An 18,265-nucleotide genomic window follows, 5' to 3' on the forward strand; every position below is an offset into this window, starting at 1 on the left:
CCAGCCCCCTACCCCCAACCAACCCCCACCCTTCAAAAATATTAAGTATGTTTTTTAAAAATATTTTTAAATTCAAATATTTATTTTTTTCACCCTACCCTAGAACACCCCCTATTAGCCCCCCACACACACACCCCAAACCCCGAAATTTTTTTTAAAGTTTTTTTTTTTAAATTTTATAATAAAATAAAACTAAATGAAGCATTTTCAACAGATTTCATCTAAAGAAAGACTAAAATTTTTCTCCATATTGAATTCTTAAGTAAAGAACTATTTCTTCATGAAATATGGGTAAAATATAGGTAAACTAGCATTTTACCCAACCCGTTTTTACCCATATCAAATATGGGTGGGTTGAATGATTACCTATTTAATGTTTACCCACTTTCAACCGGCCCATATTTGACCCAATCCGCCCATTTGTCACCACTAATCACTGTTAACTTAATAGTTTAGCTATCATCGCCTTTTGGTGTTTTTACTAAATTACATGGAGACTAGTAATCTACTCTTAAAGTCACACATATCCCATTGTGTGAGTTCGAAACCTTTCTCTTTGTCAAGGCTTTTGTATTCTTGAGTTTGTCCTAAAGTGGAAGTGCTTCTAATGCTAGTATGTGACATCTAAGTTTCCATTTTCTTTGTGTATTTTATCATGAATAGAAATGACAACTTGAAGCAACTTAGTAATTTATTTGGAAGTAGAACATTGAAGTTAATATGTCTTTAATTTGTTAAAACATTTGTAGAGATCGTTGTTTACTTATCGTATACATATGCTTATCTTATTCAAAGCTTGTGTTAATATGGTATTTGTATGTTTCTTCTATGGAACGAGTCCAATAATCATGCCAACTTTACTTCTTCATTTGTGTTTTCTATCATCTTATTTTTATGTCTTATCTTCCTTAGCTAATATAATTATTTTATGTGCATGAAATTCCCCTCGAATCCATTTGGACTCCATTTCCTCTCCTTGTGTCCTCTTGTCGGAGCCATGAAGGCTCAATCCTTCATTCTCGAGTAGGCTAGCCCCTCTAAAACTGACGTACAGGTTTTGAAAGCAGCAAATATCGTTGGAAGTTAAATTTGCAGGCCTCCAAAAGCTAAGAAAGGTGGCTGATATACTTCTGTATACATTAATATATCGTCAAAAAACACGATATGCAGGTCACCAAAATATACAGGTGTTTGAGGAGATGAACTAGGATGCATATTTCGAGTATACAATCCAATATACAATATAAAAGAATAGAATACAGCCTATACACATTGGTATACACAAAGCGTATACACATATTTTTTGGAAAAATAGGGTCAGAAGTCCAAGAATTCCAGCAGGCCCAACAGGTCCAAAATGGGGCAAGATTCATTTTTGGGTCACTTTAGATTTAGGACAGGTTATAAAGATTTGGGCCCAAGGCCCAAATTTAATACTCTCCTCCTTTTTACTTCTATTTGTATTACTTTGACTAACTTTGCTTATTCTATGATTTAATTTAATTTAATTCCCGAGATAGCCATTTCTCTTTATATTCAAAAATACAAATACTTATTTTATATATGTTTATTACTTAGCCTTTTATTTTTAATATTGGTTTTGTCAACATTTACGAATTATTTCCCTTTAAGAAATTTCCTAAGATAATATAATAATAAGTAAGTAAGTAAATAAAAATGAATATTCTATACTTGGTTAAAATTTGGAAATATTTGTAAAAGGTTATTTTTAGTTAAATCGCCGATCAACCGCAAGTTAGCGGGAATTTCGAGGGCCTAACACCTTCTCGGAATCTATATTTGAACTTCTAACTTTTTTTTTTCAATTGATTTTATCTGTTTAAATCTTTTGAAAATAATTATAAACTTTTTCTTGATTTTTACTAAAAATTAAGTGACAACTCTGTTAATTCGAAAAAACAATTTCTCTTAAATCATAAAATTAATTGATTTTTCGAAACATAATCATTATTTTTATCCTTATTTTATTTTTGAGTAAAACACTTGCAACACAAATAATGAAATTCCTCTTCCTTTGTGATTAAGAAAATACTTTTTAACTTCTATTTCCCATTCAAACAAATATATGCACAAAATAATCTTTCCCTTTCCTTTTTCTTTACTTCATTATTTGCAATCAATTTTTAATTACTTTTAAATTCAAATATCTTAATCCTAAAAAACAAACAAAACCTTAGGGGAATGTAATTTAAGGAAGTAACTTAGCTTATCTATTGTGTATGTATAGATACCTGTAGAAAAATATTATCCAAAAATATTAAATTAATAACTAAAGATTACATTGTTAAGGATATTCAAAATTTATGCTTGACTAATTAGATGAATGCATTTCTCTTATATTAATAATTTTATTTGTCAATTAAGCAAGTATTTGGATAAAAGTTTTATCAAAATTATAGTTGAAATTCCTTGTTGAGAATTATCAAATCAAATTTATTTGATTAATTAGATAATTTTGTTTTCTAATACGTTAAAAGCTATGTAAAATAAATATTGTATAACAACAAAATTCAATGAGAAACTTACATATGTTATATTAATATTAAGAAAATATTTATAATTTATAATATTAACAATTTCTTTATCGAATACTTATAGTATATTTATATTACAGTTTTAGTACATATTATAGAGAATAATGTATAAATTACATATAGTATATATTTCATTGATACACATTTATCACTTTATTACACATACAATATTGTGTCAATTTCTTACCAATCAATCATATATATCATTAGCACACTTAGAATAATCTGTATTACATGCATAATTCACTTTTAATATATATGACAGATTTGTCATAATATCGCTATCTATTACTACGACGATAGCAAATAAAATAATGTCTATAATTATTTATTAAAACATACTTACCCAAATTATTTTTCCTTTCAATAAAAAGAAAAAAGTATTATAAATTATAGGGAAAATTATATATAATAGTAAACTAATAACCTAAAATAAATGGAGTAGCTAGGGTTTGATTTAATTGTGCTTTATAGCAAACATTTGCAAAAAATTGTCAGGACCTCGCTCCCAAATATCTCGCTCGCCACTCTCCTCCAATCTCTCGCTCGCTTCCTCACTTTTTATACAAACACAAGTATATAAAAATTGTTTCTAATTGTATAAAGCAGAGAAAATTGTATAAATACATATATTTTTGTTTCCCTCTCTCCCCTCTTCCAGATCTCGCTCGCCACCCTCGCCTTTCTCACTTATACAAACAGAAGCGAAATGTATAAATTGCGTTTCTGTTTGTATAAAGCGTGAGAAAATTGTATATACACATGCAAGTACATATATTTTCGTCCTATACACTTATAACTATACAAAATAATACTCCCCTGCGCAGTTTCTTTTGCCTTTCTCTCTCTTTTTCGTTTTATACAATTTTCAAATTGTATCTAATTTCTCTCTTTCTCGTTTTATACAATTCGATTCAATTGTATATTCCTTGTCAAGTCTCTTTTGTCTTTCTCTCTTTCTCATTTTATATAAATTCAAATTGTATATAATCATTCTATACACTTATAATAATACAATTCGTTTTATATACTTCATTTTATACAGTTCTCTGCCCAAGTGTCTTTCTCTTTCTTGTTTTATACAATTTGCTTCAACTGTATATGTATAGCGAATTATACAGTTTCTATGTTTGCTATGGAGCGCAATTATGCAAACTTTGCTGTAACATACAAATATAAAATTTTTATTTGCTATATGTTAAAGTTCCCCTAAATTAAAATACAACTGAATTAGTGGAACATTCATAAAAAAAAAGTCAGCACTCCTATTAAATTTGGTTAATGTATCTCCTTATATAATAAGCAAGCAAATGAACGAATTTATTTGGAAAAATTACATAAATTAATACATTTTAAAAAATAATTACTGATTTTAGCGATACTTTTTGTTTATTACCATTTATAGAAATGCTTTGTTAAATCTGTTATATGTATTAAAAGTGAATTATGTATGCAATATATATGAATTATATTTGTTTTTTGAAATATATCATGTTTGTTTGGTAAAAAATTGTCACATTGTATTATAAGTGTATTAAAATGTGTGATAAATGTATTATTCATCATTAAAATTTGTATTATATGTGAATAATAAATTGTTCTTTGTAATATGTATTAAACTTGTATTATAAATGAATTAAAAGTGATCAAGTGAGGTAAAAATATTATTGCTATAAATGATAAATATTTTTTTATTATAGTATATTTATGTAAGTTTCCTTTTATTTGGTGTCTACCCAATAGATAGCTGTGGATTTTGTAGATATTTTTTTTTGGAATAAAGTAAAAAGATGAAAGGTAAGTTGGAAATTGGATTATATTATATTATAGATAAAGAAAACAAAGTTTTATCTATGGAAAAAAAGAGAATAGACAAAATTCCGTTATCGCTATTCCCTCTTCGCTTCACTCCAATTGGCCCCATTCACCCTAAATACCGACAATTTCACCTTCAAATTATCAGATAATCAATAGCTGAGCAGGCTGGGTGTTCCATTTTCTTATATTTTTGTGTTTGCTGTTAAATTCTCTCTTGGTTATCTGATTAAGTATTTTCCCAGCTCTTCAATGATGTATTTATGGGTGCTTTTCCTCTGAATGCTTCTTGGAGTTACATCTTTACTACTGCCATATGAGTCTGAAAAATGTTGTCTACCATACATGTCCTTAATGAGCACTTCAATAGTCTTAGGTCAAAATTTGCTATCTTTCAACAAAAGTAGTTCGGTATTTGTGCATAATAGTTGTATTACTGAGGTTCGCTGTAGTTGGGGGAGGAGGAAATCTTTTGGGTCGATTCCAAATGCAAAGAAAAAGTATCCAAAGAAGAAAAGCTGGTGGAGAGAGTTGTTTTTTGTTGAAAATGGGAATTGGCTGGGTCTGAGGGAGGATGATATGCTTGATGGACTTGAATCTGAAGGTTTAGGTAGTGATGATGATGATGAGTTATCAGAGAATGAAAAGTTTGAAGCTTGGAAGAGACGAGCCGAGGCTATCATGGAGTTAAGGGAAGCACAAGTAGATATAAAGAATGAGGAGAATCGGAAGTGGGACGATTGGCTTGTTGATGGAAATGTTGTATTAGGTAATGATTCATCATGGGTTCACGAGTCCGTTAGAGTACCTGAAGATAACATGCTGGAAGATCCTACTGAATTAATACCTGGGAGGGGTTTGGTTAAATCCGTGAGGGATATGATTTTCGGCAGGGAAGAAGATGATATGCTATATGAAGATCGTATTTTTCAGTATGCTTCATTTAATTCTGTAAGTGCATTTGTTCTCATTCTCATCTTGATTCCCCCCTCAAATTAGTCCGTAATCTTTAGTGTCTTTATGTTTCAATTGGTGAACTTTTTGGGAGACCTATTACAATGTGGAATAGTTAGGTAACTGCATATGCAAAAGCTCCTTGCAATTCACTGCCAAAATGGTGCACTGAACATATGGTAATTTGAGTATGTTCAATACCTCAAGAAGGGTTTATGTAATAGCTAAAGCTGCCAAAATGAAGGTAACAAAGCTGAGGAGCTTCTGCACGACAATTTATTTTCCTTGGATTTATTCTAAAGATTATAAATGTAGAAACATCTAAGACATCTCGTGTTGTCATGTCCCGAGCACTTAGAATTCCTTGGTATTGTTGTTGAGCACTGAGAATTGCCAAACGTTGCATCTGGAATGTACTCTTAAAGCTTTTTATTAGAGTCATTTTTCTCTTCCTGTTGCAGGCTAAGTTCTTCGCATTGCTGATAATTGTCCCATGGGCTTTGGATTTTGTAGTTCATGACTATGTTCTTATGCCTTTTCTTGACAGGTAACTTCTGCTTGGATTTATTTACATGCCTCTTGTTACATTTTTGAAGTGGTTGATGTTTGATCTTATGTACCTAACTTTATTTTACCATCAAATGTTTTCCTACATTTCTTTTGGTAAGACCTGATATTATTGACGGTAAGCACTAGAACCTCTGTAGGTAACTAAACCATTCTTTATTGCATAAATGATTGTTTAGTGTGCCAAGGAGGTGTTACCATTTTCTAAGGATCTGCCGTGGAATCTAATAGCCCCATAACACGTCAATTAAATTATTCAAACTCTAGAAGTCCAATGGAAACAAGTGCAGGGTGAAAATGTTTCATCATCAGTTTCTGTAAGATCTAAGATATTTTATATTCATTCCCTTACACAAATGTGTCACAAAAGCGGTAAATGTCTGTTCTTCATGGCAGCATTTGACTGTCCATGTAGCATAAGTTAGGTCTTATATAGGATTTATGTAACAAGACTTTATAATTGGTCTTTTTCTGAGTATCCTCAGCTGGAATGCATAGCGTTATTATCAGAATTAAAATTGTGCTGGTGTATCTTCTCAAAAAGAAAACTGTGCTGGTTTATTTGGCGTTGGAGTATTTTATTTGGTAGATATCGTCAGATAAAAGATAAGGGGAGCTAGTTGAATATTTAAATTGTTATACAAATGACTTCTGTCTCCTAACTCTATATTCATATACACCAGTCTGCCGTTACCATCTTCCAGTTAACACTAGTCCCCTTTGCTTTTCTGGTTAGATGCTATTACAAACACACAGCCTAATTCTAAACGACACGATCTGTTAACTCCTGCCTTTTCTTTTCTTACCATTTATTTAGCTTATTGAGTTTGTGTGAATTTGCGCCGTTCCCAAGCTCGGATAAAGGAGGAGGGTTGCGATAGGTTGATAACCAGCATAAAACTAGTAACATATATGGGAGTGATGTTAAACAGTTAGTGTAATATTCACAAGATGAGTGTTGTTGAATGTGCATGCAAAGATGGACGTGCAAACATACAAGATTAGAAATGACTACATCCAGCTGAAGATGCAAGTAGCATAAATCAAGGATAAACTGAAAGAAAGTTGCTTGAGAGATCATTTTTTGTTTCATGTCCTTTGTCGACCTCCAAATGCACCGGGCTATAGGTATGGAACTCTGTCTGAACACGTTAAAAAGGAGACGAGGTAGACCTAAAATCACAGGAATTGTCAAAAGACCTATAATTTGTTGGAATCAGCGGAGACCTAGCAAAAAGTAGCAGACAATGGAAGAAGGAACCTAGACGCGATGCTGATCTCCCTCTTTTGCAATGCCTCATATGTCAAACAGGCTTTCCTAGCTACCAACCAAGTGAAGTACTTCACTTGTGTATGAGCAACACTCGTCCAAATAGCAATCCAAGGTCCTGTTTACCTGCCTGCAGCTTCACTCAGACCCCTATTATATACCCTGTTATCCGTGAAATACCATCATTGTGGTGCCCCCAAATGAGATTGTCCGTTTCCATGTTAGTACCTGGGAAGTTTCCTGTCAAATTCAGAAGTTCTGATCCCCATGCTGCTTCCAATCATTTAAGAACCTTCTTAAGGTCACATACCATCCTTGGGGAGACTACACTTCTTGTATATTGCAATCAGGTTTCAAGCATATTAAAGCCAACCAAGGAACAAAGATTGAAGAGTTCTATCGCCATTCTAGTCCTCTTTCCAGAAAAGTACCGTATCTCCCCTTCCAATTCTACTTTAGTGTCAGGTTCGAATAACAGCCAGAGATTCTTCATTTACTTCCAAACCCCAACCCCATCAGTGCCAGACTGCCAGTCACCTCATTTGTGCATCACTGACCCTCTTGGCCGTATTTATGCAAAATTATCTCCTTCCAAGGATTCAGGCCTGTTGGGTAAATCTCCATAGCACTTTCATAAGCAAACTCTTATTGTGCAGCTTCATGTTTCTCACTCCCGATCCTCCAAAACTCTTGTTTTGCTGGATTCTGATCCATTTTACAAGGTTAAGACTCTTATCAATCTTGTTCCTTGCCACTGGAAATTCCTCCTCAGATTGTCCAAGATTGTCACCACCTTGCCAGGAAGAGGAACAAGGACATCACATAGGTTGACAATGAGTAAAGGACTGCATTTATCAATATGACTTTACCACCTAGGAAAAGGTACTGTGACTACCAAAGAGCTAGGTTCTTTTTATGATTTCTCTATTATTCCATTCCACATATTCACTGCTTTGTGTTTAGCACCCAATGGCATTCTCGAATAGACTGTGGGCATCTCTTCTATCCTGCATTTCAGAATATCTGCAAGTATCTAAATTTGTTTAACCTCTTTAACCGGAAAAATGTTGGTTTTCCTCCGGTTAACTTTCAGACCAGAACAAGCTTCAAAGATTACCAGGATCACCCTCAGGTAGAAAATTTGTTCCTGTTCAGCTTCACAAAAAAACCATTGTGTCATCAACAAACAATGGTGAGTCACCACCATAGTTTCATTGTTTATGTTCTTAATGTTGAGGCCACTTATCCAGTTATTTGCTATATCCTTTCTCATTATATTGTCCAGTCCTTCCATAGCTATTGATTAAAAATCTCATTTTGTTTCTATAGGAGAAGAGACTATCTCATCAACATAAAATATCATTCTGCTCCCTCTTGTTGAATTCTGCTCCTTACTAATTCTCTTTTCTCCTCCCTGTTTAACCCCCTAACATTCTAACATTCTAGGCTAGTATCTTCAACTTCGTAACAACTGAGTAGTTTTTTTCCTCCCTCTATATCTTGAGTCGCTCATTGGCTCTGTATCCTTGAATTTCACATCAAGGATAAGGTTCTTCAACTCCTTTGGAATTAATTGTATATAGAAATTCTCTGATAAGGTCATAATTGGGGAAACTTCCTTCTCTCTTCTTTTATCAATTTTTAACCGTAAAAATATGACACCTGGACCTAACTCAACCCCAAATTCTTTACTGAGTCTGATTATGTTCTATTGTACCCAAGAACGAATTTCATTCTCCGCTACTGTACCAGTTCCATGCTCATCAGCGTCAGTGATAGAATATCTATCTTCAATTGTATCTTCCCTCCACCTCCTTCTGTCCTAATTGCATGCCTCTTTTTGTTTGTGTCTTTAGATGTGTTCTTTCCTCGGTTTGGATGATGGACATATTGTCATCGTCCCTCAGAGCTGCGACGAATTCTAATTTCTTACCCTCTTCTCCATGTTCTAGTGGAGTTAGATCACATTCTCTGCCTTGCTCCATTAGATTTATGCAGTTTGCTTCTATTTCATCGAGTAAAGGTTCAAAAAACCTTTCACTATTGTTGGAATTCTTTTCATTTAAATGAGCAGCATGTTGGACCAGTGGGTCTGGGCCCACTGTTTTAATTTCTTTCCTTTCTGTTGCTCCAGGTCACGTGCACACTTAGGCCTCATTTGTTTGCACTTAATGAAGGTCTTAATCTTATTCATTCAGATTCAGTCCATTAAGTGCATTTGGTTTAGTCTGAATTTTAATCATTCATATTCAGCCCATTAAGTCAATTTGTTTCTTTTTTAAAAAAACCTCTTAATGGGTCTTAATGAGTCTGAATGGATCAGATCTATAATAGAGTCTTAATACCATTCAGATTCCATTAAAACAGTAAATGTTCTTTCATAAACAAATTCTATGCTTCCTTTCTTATCTTTTGAGCAAGTTTCAAGTTTCTTCCTCTCCTTTTCCAATCAAATACCATTTTTTTTCTTTTGAATAGGTAAGTTTTCATAATCTTTTACAAGTATTTATCTTATATTTTTAATCTATACAATATTCTTTGGTGAATCGATATTTATGAAGAAATCTTTTTGTCACAATTCGTTTGTTGCCAAAACTTCTTTGAAAGAAGTTATCATTGTTTCTTGAGAAAAAAAATTGTTTGAGGAAACAAATAAATCATTTTTTTTTGTGGTGGGTTATAGTCTTATTCTTGAAACAACTTTTTGGAGAAATTATCTTGGGTTTGAATTATAAATTTTATTGATATAGTGTTTAATTCCTAATTTTAAAATAAATAAATTATGCACTATGATATTGAAAACAGACAATCTTAATAATTAAATTACATCTTACTATTCAGATGTGCATTCAGATTCTGATACTTTAATCGTAATGCACACCTTAATATTCAGATGTGCGTTCAGATTCAGACATCTTAATCTTAATGAAAACAAATAAGGCCTTAATGAATTCAAGAACTTTTGAAGACCCCACATGGCAACTCCTGTCACCAGCTATCAAGGGTGTAGATTTCGCTGCTCCACCTCTGTGTATTACCTGCTGGGTCAAAATATGAAACCTTTTGTCACCTACGGCATAAAAGCCTTCTTCTCCGATGGAGAACCTCGTTGGTATCTCATCCTATACTTAACTAATATACCAAAACCAACGCTTATGAGTTTGTATCTGTCACATCCGGGTTTACCCCTAGACGTAACCGCGTCGTCGTCCTTTTGAAGGACTAAGACTAGCCTCTTAGTTTCATATCATTACATTCATAGGTTGAAAAACGGAAAAATTTAAAATTTTCATTATCACTACTTGGAGGTTTACATAGACCTCTACATACACATAATAGATATTCATATCGAGTATACATAGACCCTTCATATAGAAAGGTTACATAACCTTCTACTTTTATTGCACAACCTTCATATAGAAAGGTTACATACATGTATAAGAATATAGAATTAGTCTCAATGATTGTCTCATCTCATACCATCTAAACGAATATCACAATATGGGCATAACCCTTACATCAATTCAACAAGACCATGTATAGGTCATACAAAAGTACAATATTCAAATAACAAGGAAAGGAATGATAGAGTCAATAAGCTCATAACAAAATCCAAAGCTAGAGGATGGCATTGCCCTCGAGAGTTGAGGACCTACCCTACTTGGATGAAAGGAAGAATCCAAGCCTTCAACAATGACGCCTCCCAAAACTCTTCAACGATCGGAACCTAAAATGTTTGGGGAAAAGGGAAGAAAATGGGGTTAGTACTCCAGATATACTAAGTATGAGATCTTATGCACATACACAAGCAAAACATGCTAAAAGGGACTTTTTATCAAAACATGCCATTTTATCCCTTTAGGGACTTAATGCAAAGTCAAGTCAGTCATATCAGTCAACCAACATGCTTGCTATCATACAAGTAATACTTATCCCAACATATTGAAACCATGATTTACTACAACCCTAACATCAAGAAATAATATCACAAGAATAAATAAGAGTTATACATATCATAATAAGCAAGACAACTACTCACAAGTCCTTATCAAGTCAACAAGTGCAATGACCAAACAAAGCTCCATAACCTTATTCAATCAAGTATCCTCAACAAGAAAACATGACCAATGTCCAACTTTACATATCATGGCTTTTAGACTTGCATTTCATCATATACTCATTATAATCCAAGGCATATTCATAAATGAACTAATCAACATATAGTATCAACAATGTGCCATGGTCATTATATATATACATCATATATTATCATAACATAAACATACATAAGAACCTCCTCCTAAGACTCCCCTCAAAGCTACCTAGTGCAATGTCTAGGTAAAGTCCCATACCCCTACCTGGACTAATCTAGACCCCTTAGGTTATCCAAGTTAGAGTTCAAGTCCTTTTATTCGTTTTACCTTTTCGGGAACATCTTGCCCTAACCGACATAGATCACATGAGCTAGTGTGGAATCCGGTGTCATAAAACCCTATACCGAAAGAAGGCGGACTACTTGCCAAGGTAGTACCCAAACATGAAACATAGCAACTACGTGGATCCACTAGCTAGTATTCCTATGGGGGCAACATAGTTCAAGAACTAGGAGATTTAGTTGGGACCCTCTTTATGCGCCATGCATTATAGTCTCCAATCTCAAGAGTAATGTAGTGTTCCTACCTTCCCTATGTGGGAAGGGACACTTCTCTATCTAGTTCACTCGGTGCTAAGCTAGAGTCCCTTTTTGAAATATCTCTAAGCCTTTAATTATCAATCATAACTTAATTTAGGCCATAGGGTCTATCCCTTGTATAATCATCATCATCAATAGCTCAATAAGAATTGTATGAGTATAAGTCCTTTCATCACAATTCATATAAGTGAGGTTAACACTTTAGCATTTCATAACATATTAAGGCACATTAACTTGTAGCACATACACCTTAATCAACCTCACAACATAGTCAAGACATTTCAATTCAACATCATACCACCCTATAATCCTAGTATAAGACATACTCTAATTTAATATCATGACTTAAAAATAATTAATCACAATTGGAAGTAAAGATAGAGATTCTAAGACTTACCAAGTCTTCCTCATAGTCTATCATCAATGTCTTACAATCAACCCATAACTCAACCTAACTTAGGGAGTAACATCATTACACAATGATAACCAATAAGATAACAAGGCCAATTGCATCTCTATAACACAATTCATCTTCAGATCACAACTTGAGACAAGGTACATAGGCTAATTTCACATTATAATTCATAACATAAATCACATCTCAAGAACTAGCATGATAGGCCTATAATTCATCTTAATTTAATCATAATAGCACCAGAGGATAGTAACCAAATCAACAACTAACTCAATTGAATGATCCGAATTCAATATAGGTCAACATCACTACCTAGGGTTAGGGATAGAGGATCATACTATTCAATTTAGACCAAACCATCAACAATTACCATAAACAAGTTGAATTACATGTTAATCTACTCAATGTAACCCTAAGAATTCATTAACAACTCAATTCATAACTTCAATTTCGTAATTGAATGAGATCCATAAGAAAACTCAACTTTTTGAAATCTATTTTGAAGGAACCCTTTTAGGAAAGAATCTCTAAGGTGAATAGAACCCATACCTTAATGATTTCTCAACAATTTGATTGTGAATTCGTCCCTTTCCGACCCCCAAACCCTAGTTCTTGCTAGCCTTCAATGGTGAGTTTATGTAGAGAGAGAAATAAGAGAGAAGGAAGAGAGTTTATTTTGAGAGTTGTCTTTAGGTTAATGAGGGTCGAGGGTACTTACAGTAGGACTTAATCAACTTAATTAGTCTCCCTTTAATCCCCAACTACCCCCCAAAACACTTAATTAATTAAATGAAATCATAATTAAACAGTGAAACTCGACCCTCACAGAAGAGACCCCGATCGACGGTCCGTCTGTGAGTCGATGGACAACCCCCCTCCGTCCTGCACTCTGTCGTCTCGGTCAGAGACTTTGCAGGCGAGGGCTTCCTTCAATTTGTCTAAGTGTGGGACGACAGTGGCATCGACGCCCCGTCGGTCCACACACGGACCGTAGCCTGCACCTTTGCACTCCGTCGAGGAGTCCAGAGAATGTGCAGGGGAAGGGACCTTCTCCACCAGCCTAAGTATGGGACGACGGTGGCATCGACGCCCCGTCGATCCACACACGGGCCGTCTTCTGTCCCGTCGATGCACACTGCCAGGCAGTGCTGCATCAAACTACAGGGGTCCTCCTCAAGGGCCCTTGGTTGGTCCTTGGGGAGTCGTACCCGAACGTTTCAACCATGGAACAACTCAAACACCCATTAGTTACCTTTTCACCAATTTTCGTACATTTTTGACTCCTAAAAGTTAGTCAAAAAGGCTAAATCCCTTTGAACCAACTTCCCGAATGTTTTGGACGTTTTGGTTCTTAAACCTCCTAAATGACCTATATTCATTAAAAATGGACTTAGAAACAATGTTTAGACTTTATGACACCTATGTTAGGCTTTACAATGAGTCTTGGATTTTCAAGGTGTTACAGTATCAGCTCATAACATCTATACCTGGTACCTTACTGGAGTGTATGCTCTCCATACCGAAGGAATGAGAAGTTACTTTGCGTGGAGGAACTTGCTGCAGTTGGAACCATTTGTGATGGTCCTTGGGTCATCTGTGGAGACTTAAACACCAACAATACTATGAAAGAAAGAAAAGGATGTAACAAAATTTCTTTTGTTATGTCTGACTTCTCAACGTGGATACAAGAGATGGAATTACATGAACCCCATCTACATGGTGGAATCTTTTCTTGGTTCAGAGGTCATTAATCATCCAAGTGCAGCTAGGCTAGATAGATTATTCTCTCTGCAATGGGAAGAAGAATTCAAAAATATCAAGCAAAAGTTGCTACCTAGAGTGCTCTCTCACCATTGCCCTATCGTATTAGAATGTGGAAACCGGAGAAGAAAAGGTCAAATTCAAGTTCGAGAACTAGTGCTTCAAGGTTAAAGGCTTCACTGATTTGAACAAGCATGGTGGAAATGAATTCTTGGAGGAAGGATGCCCAGACTACAAACTCAATTAAACTAAAAATGCTTAAAGGAAAAACTTAAAGAATGGAGTAAAGCAAATTTTGGGAAGCTAGTAAATAAGAATAATAGTTTACTTGAATTGGCTGAAATTGATGAGTTACAGGGAACAAGAGATTTGACTGAAGATGAAATGATGGTAAGAGCCACCATAGTAGTGGAGTTGGAAGAAGTGGCAAAATATGAAGAATCAAAGTGGAGATAGAAATCCAGAGTATTATGGCTGAAACAAGGGGACTATAACACAAGGTTTTCTTAAAGAATGATAACATCAGACAGGAGGACCAACACCGTTGATAGTCTGATAGACAAAGGAGAAATTGTAGAAGATCCTATGGAAATCGTAAACACTATGAATGATTTCTATAGGAAATTTACACTGAACCTGAGAACTAGAGACCTAGATTTGACCTCCTAGATTGCCCAACTATAAATAGGAGGAACAAACTTGGATGCAGAGACCTTTTACTGTGGCATTGAAGAGGTCCTGAAATGCTTAAAACACTGTGATGGAGACAGCTCCAGGCCCAGGTGGCTTCAGAATGAGTTTCTTCAAATCATGCTGGGTAACATTAAAGGAAGATCTATGTTGACAATTCATAACTTTCACCAAAAGAAAATTTTTGAAAAATCTTTCAATGCCACTTTCATAGCATTGATTCCTAAAAAAGCTAAAGTAGAGGAATTAAAGATATCAGATCTATTAGCTTAATAGGGGGAATGTATAAGATTATTTCCGAACTGATCGCTAAGAGGTTTAAGACAGTAATGGGAAACTGGTTGATGTACACCAAATGACTTCCTAAAAGGAAGGCAAATTATGGATGCTTCACTTATTGCTAATGAATTGGTGGACTCCAGAGTTAAACAAAAGAAGGTTGGAATCTTATGCAAGCCGGATACAGAAAAGATATATGATTATATCAATTGGTCTTTTCTGCTTATGATTTTGAAGGACATGGGATTTGGGTGGAAGTGGCTTAACTGGATAAGATTCTACATATCCACTGTTAAGTTTTCACTAATTATAAATGGAAATTCTGAAGGTTTCTTCCCGTCTCTAATGGGGCTAAGACAAGGGGACCATCTCTCACCCTTTCTATAAATCTAGCCATGGAAGGTCTCAATCACATGATCATGAGAGCAAAATGTCAATGGAGGGTTAAATTAGTTTTAAAGCTCAGATGTAGGGGAGTAGGACAATGACTCTATGAATCTTTGATTTTGGGCTCCATGTTAAATGGCAAAAGAGTTTCCTCTACCCAATTAACCAAGTAAGCAACATGGAACTGTTAGCTGGCAACCTTGGTTGCCAAATAGAAACTCTACCTACAAAGTACTTGGATATGCCTGTTGGGAGCACAAAACAAGGACATAAAAGTGTGGAATGTACTGGAGAGATGTGACAGGAAACTAGCAAGCTGGAAAGGTCAATACCTCTCTTTGGGAGGGTGATTGACCTTGGTCAAGTTAGTCCCGAATGCACTCCCATCCTATATAATGAGTCATTTTTCTATTCCAAAGAGCATTGTGAGAAAGATCAACAAACTTAGAAGATCTTTTCTTTGGAATGGAAACAGAGAAAATAGAGGTTACAAGCTAGTCAAGTGGGACATTGTAACACTTAGCAGGAAGCATGGGGGACCGAGTATAAAAAAGCTAAGCCTTTAGAATTCCTGTCTTCTATGGAAATGGTTGTAGAGATTTTGCAAAGCCATTGGTCTATTGAGGAGTTTATGAGAACATTTGGGTCTAGTGTTTGGAAGACCATCAAGAGACTATGACCATAATTCAAAGGTAACATCTCACTTAAGGTGGGAAATGACTGGATAACTTCTGGAATGATCTATGAATTGGGGAAAAATGGCTAGCAACATTATTTCCATACATTTTTATGCTCAGCCAGCAGAACAAGGACATAATTATTCAAATGTGGAGCCCTCAGGGATGGAATTTCTTGTTTAGAAGAGCCCTTAATGATCAGGAGATAGCGAGAATCACTACTCTATTTTGGATCCTAAATGCCTTTCCAGGCACTTCCATTAAGCCTGGTAAGCCTCTGTGGAGATCACAAAGGAAAGGAGTGTTCACAGTGAAGTCTTGTTACTGTAGTAGTAATGCTGGTCAAAGACAAAATAGAATTTGGCCTTGGAAACTTATCTGGAAGATAAAAATAGCTCTAAGGTCTCATGTTTTGCTTGGTTAGTGTGTAGATGGGCATGCTTAACACATAAAGTGCTTTAGAAAAAAGGAAGACAACTTTGCTCAAAGTGCTTTATGTGTGATCAAGATGGTGAAGTCAATGGACATTAGTTCCTCTACTGCAACGTAGTTGCTACCGACCTATCGAACATGTTTTTTTTCATCCTTGGTGTGTGTTGGGTTATTCCACGGACCACTAAGGGCCTACTAGACATCAGTGTTATCAAAAGCAAAAGCACAAAAAAGTTCTAAGGTCCATGGGGGCTTTAAGCGCAAATAAAGCGTGTGCTTTAATGAAAAAAGGCGCAAAGAGAGAATATAATACAAATATATATGTTTAGTCCAAGATTAATAATTATAAACATGAATGACACATTTATGACCAAAGAAATTGAAAAAAAATTAATAATGTAATGAAATATCAATTGTTTAGTGTCACTTCTTCATAAGAGGCTCATTGGCAAGGAAAAATTTGCCTTAGAATCTTGATGACGACACTGAAGCGCACATAAAGCGAGGCGAAGCGCTCAACATGTTTTGAGCCTCGCTTCAGGGCTTAAGCGCGCCTTTGATAACACTGCTAGACAGCTGAAAGGAGATAGGAAGAAGACACTCTACCGAAGAATGGTGGGAGTTAATCCCAACTTGCAATTGGTGGACTTAATGGAAAGAAAAAAATGCTAGATGTTTTAAGGATAGAACTAAAATATTGAGAGAATTAGAATGAATGGCCTTAGCCTTTTGTATTTTTGGTGTAAACAAGATATGAGGGGGATATAAAACTTTTTGTTGATTTCATAGGCAATTTGTGACCTCCCTAAATTGATATGCTCTGATGAGATTGTAAGTGACCAATGCTCATCATTAATTGATAATAAGACTTTTGTGAATACACAATTACCCTTCTCTCAAAAACAAATTACCCAGCTCATGGTTGTGATTAGTGGTTTTTGAATTGACAAGTTGAAATAGTCTTTCTTTTGACATGTTGAATGGAGGAAAAAAGTACAAGAAAGTCATAGTTTTGTTTCAATTTTTTTTGTGAAGATCCAAAATTAGACTTCTAAGGAATTGACGAAGTCCCACAGGGATGAAATTTATCATGGAGAAGAAGATACAACAACGGATATGGATTTTCTAGTTTTATAGGTAGTTCCTGAAGAGACGTGATAGAAACCGAGGTTTTATACAGAATAAAAACAACAGAAAATACAAAAAGAGACACAAGTATCTCGTTTCTCGAAGAACAATAGAAAATACAAAGAGAGACAAGTATCTCGTATCTCTTAGAACAACCTTTTCTGCATTTAAATAATATATACCATCTTACAAAGAGAGACAAGTATCTCATATCTCTTAGAACAACCTTTTCTGCATTTAAATAATATATTACCATCTTTCTACTTATTTACTAGATCTCTTATTATATAATACATAATTGATAACTACTTTATAACTATTTAAGAGTAACTTCTAGTAACCATAAGAAACTGCCAAATAACTCCTAATAACGGTAAGAAACTGCTCATTGCTCCATGGGTGAAACCTCCAGTAATTTGAGAAGATGCAAATCAGTATCTTCTCCTATCTTTCTTCGCTTCTTCGTCCTTAAATAAGTATGGAAGATTCGTGCCTTATCAGTACACCCTCATGGAAAGACGACTTGTCCTCAAGTCAAAAATCTGGAAACTTTGTAACTGACCAAGATTTTTGGCCATATGGCTGAAGACGTAAAACAGAAGCATCACCAACATTAGAAGAGAGGTCTATGTGCTTATAATT

General features: G+C 34.8%; 1 protein-coding gene across 3 annotated transcripts in view; it reads left to right on the forward strand.

Annotated features, from left to right (window-relative positions):
• The first annotated feature begins 4,401 nt into the window (after positions 1-4,401).
• LOC107025950 (chloroplast envelope membrane protein) overlaps positions 4,402-18,265 on the forward strand; it is a 41,939-nt gene continuing 28,075 nt past the window's right edge. For all 3 annotated transcript variants that reach the window (XM_027918603.1, XM_015226758.2, XM_015226757.2), the window contains exons 1-2: positions 4,402-5,321; positions 5,786-5,871. In XM_027918603.1, the coding sequence (XP_027774404.1) occupies positions 4,653-5,321; positions 5,786-5,871 (755 nt within the window). In that variant the 5' untranslated portion in view covers positions 4,402-4,652. The remainder of the gene's footprint in view (positions 5,322-5,785; positions 5,872-18,265) is intronic.

Source organism: Solanum pennellii, chromosome 7, assembly GCF_001406875.1.
Source record: "Solanum pennellii chromosome 7, SPENNV200".
NCBI classification, from domain to species: domain Eukaryota; kingdom Viridiplantae; phylum Streptophyta; class Magnoliopsida; order Solanales; family Solanaceae; genus Solanum; species Solanum pennellii.